At 40.8% G+C, this 7,002-nt stretch overlaps 1 protein-coding gene across 1 annotated transcript in view; it reads left to right on the forward strand.

Annotated features, from left to right (window-relative positions):
* The window catches only part of LOC311138345 (forkhead box protein P1-B-like), a 233,455-nt gene extending 228,841 nt beyond the window's left edge, over positions 1–4,614 (forward strand). The window contains exon 18 of the mRNA XM_084173014.1: positions 740–4,614. Coding sequence (XP_084029140.1) covers positions 740–878 — 139 coding nt within the window. The 3' untranslated portion in view covers positions 879–4,614. The remainder of the gene's footprint in view (positions 1–739) is intronic.
* The last annotated feature ends 2,388 nt before the right edge of the window (positions 4,615–7,002 follow it).

Below are 7,002 nucleotides of genomic sequence, written 5' to 3' on the forward strand. Positions count from 1 at the left end.
CTTTGCCCAGGCAGTGGGCTGGGTTCATGTTTTGCCTTGTTTACAACTGACAGCGTTATTATTCTCATGGCTCTCTTTCTTATCACAATGTTGTGTTGAGTGTGCCTTTCTGCTCTGCTCGCGCGCCTTCCTGCCAGCGCTTTTCTTCCATTATTGACACTTGGTGAAAATATGCATTAATTTTGGAGTTTAAAGCATGTATAGTGGTGTCTGGTCGCTGTGTTTGCTTGAAGTTGATTAATGATAGAAGCCGGCTCGGGGTCGTCCTCTGGAGACCCGCCTCGCAGGTTATGCATGTTAACGAGAAGGAAGAGGAACACACAGCGCTCGCTGTCACTGATCCACCGCCACCAGGAAGTTGACAACAGCCCACTCTCTCCCTCCACAGAGTCCATTCTCCTCTCTCCCCCGTCGCACGTTGTTAATCTTCCTCATTTATCAATTCTAAGTGAATACCCTGTTGTCGGCTGCTATGAAAATAAAGCCTGCAGGTTTTCCGGGATTGGAATACCTTAAAAGAAGGTGAAGTTGTCATCAACACCAGCCCAGAGAGGCCCCTCTCAGAGATTCATTAGAGCCACTCATTTGTTTTTGTTCCTCATTTCTCTTTTAAATCTGAATCAATACATGTCTGTGGTTCTCTTTTGAGGAGGGAATGAAAGGTTCAACAAGGGTTTAACCAGCTAAAGATAAACTAAATGGAACATCCACTGTCTGTTTGTGTTCTGTTTCCATGCAGGCATCACATTAAAGAGGAACCGCTGGACCCAGAGGACCACGAAGGCCCCCTCTCCCTGGTGACGACGGCCAACCACAGTCCAGATTTCGATCACCACAGAGATTACGATGACGACCAGGGCCACGATGACATGCTGTAAGGTCGGGCCCCCAGGGGCCTCTCCCAGAGGCAGAACTAACCTTAGTCATCTGTGAGACGCCACAACGTCACAGATAACACAGATACAAGACTGCAGTCTCAGTCCTCTGATCACAGCTATCAAATGTTTCCAATTGACTTTTAGTGCCATTAAATACATAGTGAAAAACAAAAGAAAGAGAATACGTCCCACATGGGAGTATTTTTGATTTATATCTACTGTTTGGTTTAAGTGAGCGAAAATAAGAAAAAAAAGTAATTTCTACTCAACATGCGTTGGATGGACATGTTTGGTACTGGGGACTTCTTCTTGGTCAGCGTGCTAGCTTCAAATCCAGTATGGACTTGGACCTGCACTGTGCAGCCGTATGGATTGCATTCAACCACACTGAGCACGGACTGCAGAGCGGTTCTCTCTCTCTCTCTCTCACACACACACACAAACACACACACATGCCCATAAACTCAAGAGATATTGAATGGCGTTTAATTTACACTGTGTGTGTGTGTGTGTGTGTGTCTCTCTGTGTGTGTGTGTGTGTGTGTGTGTGTGTGTGTGTGTGTGAGTGTGGATTTAGTTCATGGTCACTGCCTTCAAAACTTAATTGGTTTGCTTCCATCTAGGGTGGGAGGGATGTTTTTTGGTGTGTTTTGAGGGTGAGGGGTTTAAAATGTAAACTATGTATTTTTCATTGTTCATTGCTGTTGTTGTTGCATTTGATTTCTTTAACTGGTCAGACCTCATGCCCATGCTGTGGAGATTCTGTATGGTCAGCATTTAATGATGGATGTTTAGGAGTTCCTTTCTTGTTGTTTCCTCATTTTTTTACATGAAGCAGAATGTCAAATACCAAGTAGTATTTTTCTGTCATTTATTCCACATGCTTCAGAATGCCACCTCTCTGACATGTAGTCCATCCCCACCCCAACCCCCCAAGCTCATGAAGTCCATCTGCAATGCACTACTCGTAATGAAGGCTCTCTCCACGCATCAATGAAGTTTAATGTAAGATGGGGATGAATGACAGAGAAATCATGCAGGTTATGATTTATCCTCATGAAATTATATTTTAAAACAGCCCTTCACGGCAGTGCGTTAGCTGCAACCAAATTTCTGATCATTCGCAAGCTCCCGGTTTTAGAAAGAAAATGAAATGTGAGGTGTGCAGTACAATCATAATATTTTAGACCAACTAATTGTGATTCCTGAACACAACTGTCATTGTAGATTAAACATGTCTAGTTTTCCACACTGTAATTTCAATCATGGAACGATTGTTTGGCCTTGCTTGAAGATATCAAAGTGATTTTTTTTACCATATGCATGACCAGTTGGCTCTCAATTTCTTTTGTGATTATTAATAATTACACATATCAGATGAAATATGAATGTTCTTAATTTAGGGATAATCCCAAGACTGGCAATTAGGCCTGATCATTATTTAATTCCAGTATTGGCAGCCATGTTTACGCCCACACACCACAAGGTAACTGATGATCTGGGTACTGTTCAGGGTCAACATCAGCAGAACCCAATGACTAAGTCAGAGTAGTGATGTAGGCCCTGCAATAGGGTGGATGGGATTGATGCTGAGGCTGTGAGGCTGAACACAAATGGGCTTGATCCTAGGTTTGGTTTATGATATGAAACAGGCTCATACAAAGACTCACAAACATGACTTCTTAAAGACTGCAACCAACCACTTTGCATTTTTTATTTATTATTATTTCTTTTTTTATTTGTAACTTTTGTTTTTAGTTGTTGATGTTTCTAAAACCTTGTTCTGTGACAACCAAAGATAAACTACAAAGTAAAAACGATGTTCTCTGTTCCATGCAATAGCAGATAAGGCCAAATATCCTCCATTCTCTCCCATTGGATGTGAAAGGATCTAAAGATGGAGTCTCAGCTGTGTTTAAACCAATGGCACATTGATTAGTGAGGACACTCCTCAAACTGTCTGACTGTCATTAGCTTTAAAGCCAAAGGGGTCTCTTGTTGAGTGCAGTAACTGCAGGACTTTGCAGTGACCACAACTGAAAGGGAGATGCAGAGTCAGACAAACATTACCAAATTATTGGAACATGTTCTTTGGGCCAATGAGAGGAAAAGGCATCACTCTGTCTATCAGCAGCAGATTACTGTGCAACATAAGGGGATGAAAGGATATTATGATCATAACGAGGGTTTAACAGTAGACAGGAGAGCTTTGTAGAGAACAATGTGAAAAGGATTCTATACTTCAACTGGACCACCCAATGATTCAATATTTTGTTTAATTTTTTATTCTTTATGAATTTGTAAACTTTCCAATGATTGTATGCCACTTTTTAGTGAGTCCTGCTATCTTGGCGGGATTGTACTGTTCTTTGTTAACATTGGCAAGGCTTTATGATTGTGTTTAGTTTCTGTCAACGTTTTACTTTTTATATTAAAAAACACTCCTGTCAACTAATAAGCTGGGTACAAAGTATTTTATGGCAGTTATTTTAACATTTCACCATGCATTTACTATTACAGATGAAAAGGGCAATCTGTGGTTTTCAGAAAATTTATTTAATATCCAATAGCAGGCAGCTGTGGGATGGGTCAGTAACAGCCGGACTGGGATCGTGAGAACAACTCGAGCTCATCCAAAGCTAGTCTTTTGCTGGTTTGCTTGGTATTCTAAAGGGGGGAAAGCTGGTAGATTAGAACATTCTCAGTATGTGTAGCTTGACATTACTAAAGATAACAGCCTGCGACAACTGTACGCATACCTCAGTTCAAACCTATAGGGAATGATTAAATTAAAAGAGAAAAAAAAACTCACTCAGTTGCACTTAGTTCTATGTCTTGCAAGTGTAGTCTAAAACTGCGATTTCTTTGTTGTAAAAAAGACTCGAAAATTACACAAATATAAAATTAGACCTTGTTTTTCTTGAGGGTCTCACAATCCAAACTGTAGGGCTTTTTTTGTGAAGAAATCACCCAGCTTTATTTGATCCCATTTTCCACAATCTATTGTCATTAGTTTGGTGATGGGCTTTCCAACAGTAGGGTGTACATACATGTCAGCCTTGTCTTATTCTTGTCCTTTTCTTTCCTTGTCTCTTTCAAAGATCAAAAATGCATTTGTGTTATTATTTTTGCTTTATCACAACTGCTTTGTATTAACTATAAAATAGCTATGAAAAACTGCTGTATGTATTGGAATAGCAAACTGTGCTGCAAATGTATTTTACTTAGTAATCCTTGCTTAAAAAAAAGTCATACATGCAGGGTGGGGGATTATCCCAGATTTGGGATTTTAAACTGTAAAATACAAAACAGACTTTTCTCTGTTATCATTGACCTAAGCATTTTGTACAGATTTTTTTCTGCCTTGTGTTAAGCTGTTTTTGATACTTCCTTTTGATGGTCTAACCACTGCCTTCTGTGGCTATATGTTAAACATTACTGCTCAGAGAAAGGGCAGACAGGTATATTTCCTCTACAAGATGGAGATATCTTGCATGACTAATTCCAGGGTCAAAGAGATGAAAAATAATGGTTAAGTGGTCAGTAATAATATTTGGGTGTATCAATCTAATGATATTTTATATGAAACAAATAGGAAAGATAGGAAAAATATGCAGTGCCAAGATGTAAAGAATATTTGTTAAATGCTTTGTTTTTTTCCCCAGAGGAATCCATTCATTCATGCATACAGTGAGGGAAAAAAGTATTTGATCCCCTGCTGATTTTGTACATTTGCCCACTGACAAAGACATGATCAGTCTATAATTTTAATGGTAGGTTTATTTGAACAGTGAGACAGAATAACAACTAAAAATTTCAGAAAAACACATGTCAAGAATGTTATAAATTGATTTGCATTTTAATGAGGGAAATAAGTATTTGACCCCTCTGCAAAACATGACTTAATACTTGGTGGCAAAACCCTTGTTTGCAATCACAGAGGTCAGACGCTTCTTGTAGTTGGCCACCAGGTTTGCACACATCTCAGGAGGGATTTTTTGTCCCACTCCTCTTTGCAGATCTTCTCCAAGTCATTAAGGTTTCGAGGCTGACGTTTGGCAACTCGAACCTTCAGCTCCCTCCACAGGTTTTCTATGGGATTAAGGTCTGGAGACTGGCTAGGCCACTCCAGGACCTTAATGTGCTTCTTCTTGAGCCACTCCTTTGTTGCCTTGGCCTTGTGTTTTGGGTCATTTTCATGCTGGAATACCCATCCATGACCCATTTGCAATGCCCTGGCTGAGGGAAGGAGGTTCTCACCCAAGATTTGACGGTACATGGCCCCGTCCATCGTCCCTTTGATGCAGTGAAGTTCTACTGTCCCCTTAGCAGAAAAACACCCCCAAAGCATAATGTTTCCACCTCCATGTTTGACGGTGGGGATGGTGTTCTTGGGGTCATAGGCAGCATTTCTCCTCCTCCAAACACGGCGAGTTGAGTTGATGCCAAAGACCTCGATTTTGGTCTCATCTGACCACAACACTTTCACCCAGTTCTCCTCTGAATCATTCACATGTTCTTTGGCAAACTTCAGACGACCCTGTATATGTGCTTTCTTGAGCAGGGGGACCTTGCGGGCGCTGCAGGATTTCAGTCCTTCACGGCGTAGTGTGTTACCAATTGTTTTCTTGGTGACTATGGTCCCAGCTGCCTTGAGATCATTGACAAGATCCTCCCGTGTAGTTCTGGGCTGATTCCTCACCGTTCCAATGATCATTGCAACTCGACGAGGGGAGATCTTGCATGGAGCCCCAGGCCGAGGGAGATTAACAGTTCTTTTGTGTTTCTTCCATTTGCGAATAATCGCACCAACTGTTGTCACCTTCCCACCAAGCTGCTTGGCGATGGTCTTGTAGCCCATTCCAGCCTTGTGTAGGTCTACAATCTTGTCCCTGACATCCTTGGAGAGCTCTTTGGTCTTGGCCATGGTGGAGAGTTTGGAATCTGATTGATTGATTGCTTCTGTGGACAGGTGTCTTTTATGCAGGTAACAAGCTGAGATTAGGAGCACTCCCTTTAAGATTGTGCTCCTAATCTCAGCTCGTTACCTGTATAAAAGACACCTGGGAGGCAGAAATCTTCTCTGATTGAGAGGGGGTCAAATACTTATTTCCCTCATTAAAATGCAAATCAATTTATAAATTTTTTGACATTCGTTTTTCTGGATTTTTTTGTTGTTATTCTGTCTCTCACTGTTCAAATAAACCTACCATTAAAATTATAGACTGATCATTTCTTTGTCAGTGGGCAAACATACCAAATCAGCAGGGGATCAAATACTTTTTTCCCTCACTGTACATTATCAAAGATGTATCATCATCATATTCAGTACATCCTCATTAGGTGAAATACATACCGCTTTTTAGTTCGCCTCTAAATATCTATATCACAACTGTTTGGAAATGTTTATTTTTTGATGATCAGTAAAACTCAAGCACAGCAGGTAGCCGACTTAAGTGGAGCACAAAGGTTAAAGGCTAAAAGTTGGATTTGAATCAGACTGTACTCATCCTTGATATATGTTGATTGTAAAACAAGAAATATCAACCCGAGTCGACTTTGCTGTGCTCTGTGTAGGTGGCATTAGATTCCCCCTCAAGACACTTGCGGCCATGCTAATTTACCACGGTTCCATCAATCATGACCCACCCCACTGTCATTCACCACTGTGTTGTACCATCACCCTCTCAACCCGTGCTTCTGGCGGAGGGATGGAGGGAGGAAGGAAGGTACAGCAGACCAGCTGTCACAGTGCTTTAATGTTTCAGCAGCTAGGTTAGTTTTCTGTTGAAGCTGTAGTCTGTAGTTTTCTGTTTATTAACTAAAGATTCTGCTCATCACCTCCATCATCAGTCTGTAATCTCCTCATCATTCCTGGTCTGTCTAATGCAGACTATTCTGTTGTACAGTCAGTCTCAGTAACTGACGTAAGCATTCTAAAAATGCAATAAAATGCTGGTTGTTCACTTTTGTTATCTGAAGTCCTTTCTTACTTGGTTTAAATGGCAGGGATCTGTATACAAAAAGCACAGAAATTATAGTTTATTTGTACGTGTGTACCAACGCAGGACGCAACAAGGATAAAAGGCCACTTTATCATTTATTTGTAGAGTCATGTTATCTT

Source organism: Coregonus lavaretus (genome assembly GCF_964263955.1).
Source record: "Coregonus lavaretus genome assembly, chromosome: 12".
Lineage (NCBI taxonomy): Eukaryota > Metazoa > Chordata > Actinopteri > Salmoniformes > Salmonidae > Coregonus > Coregonus lavaretus.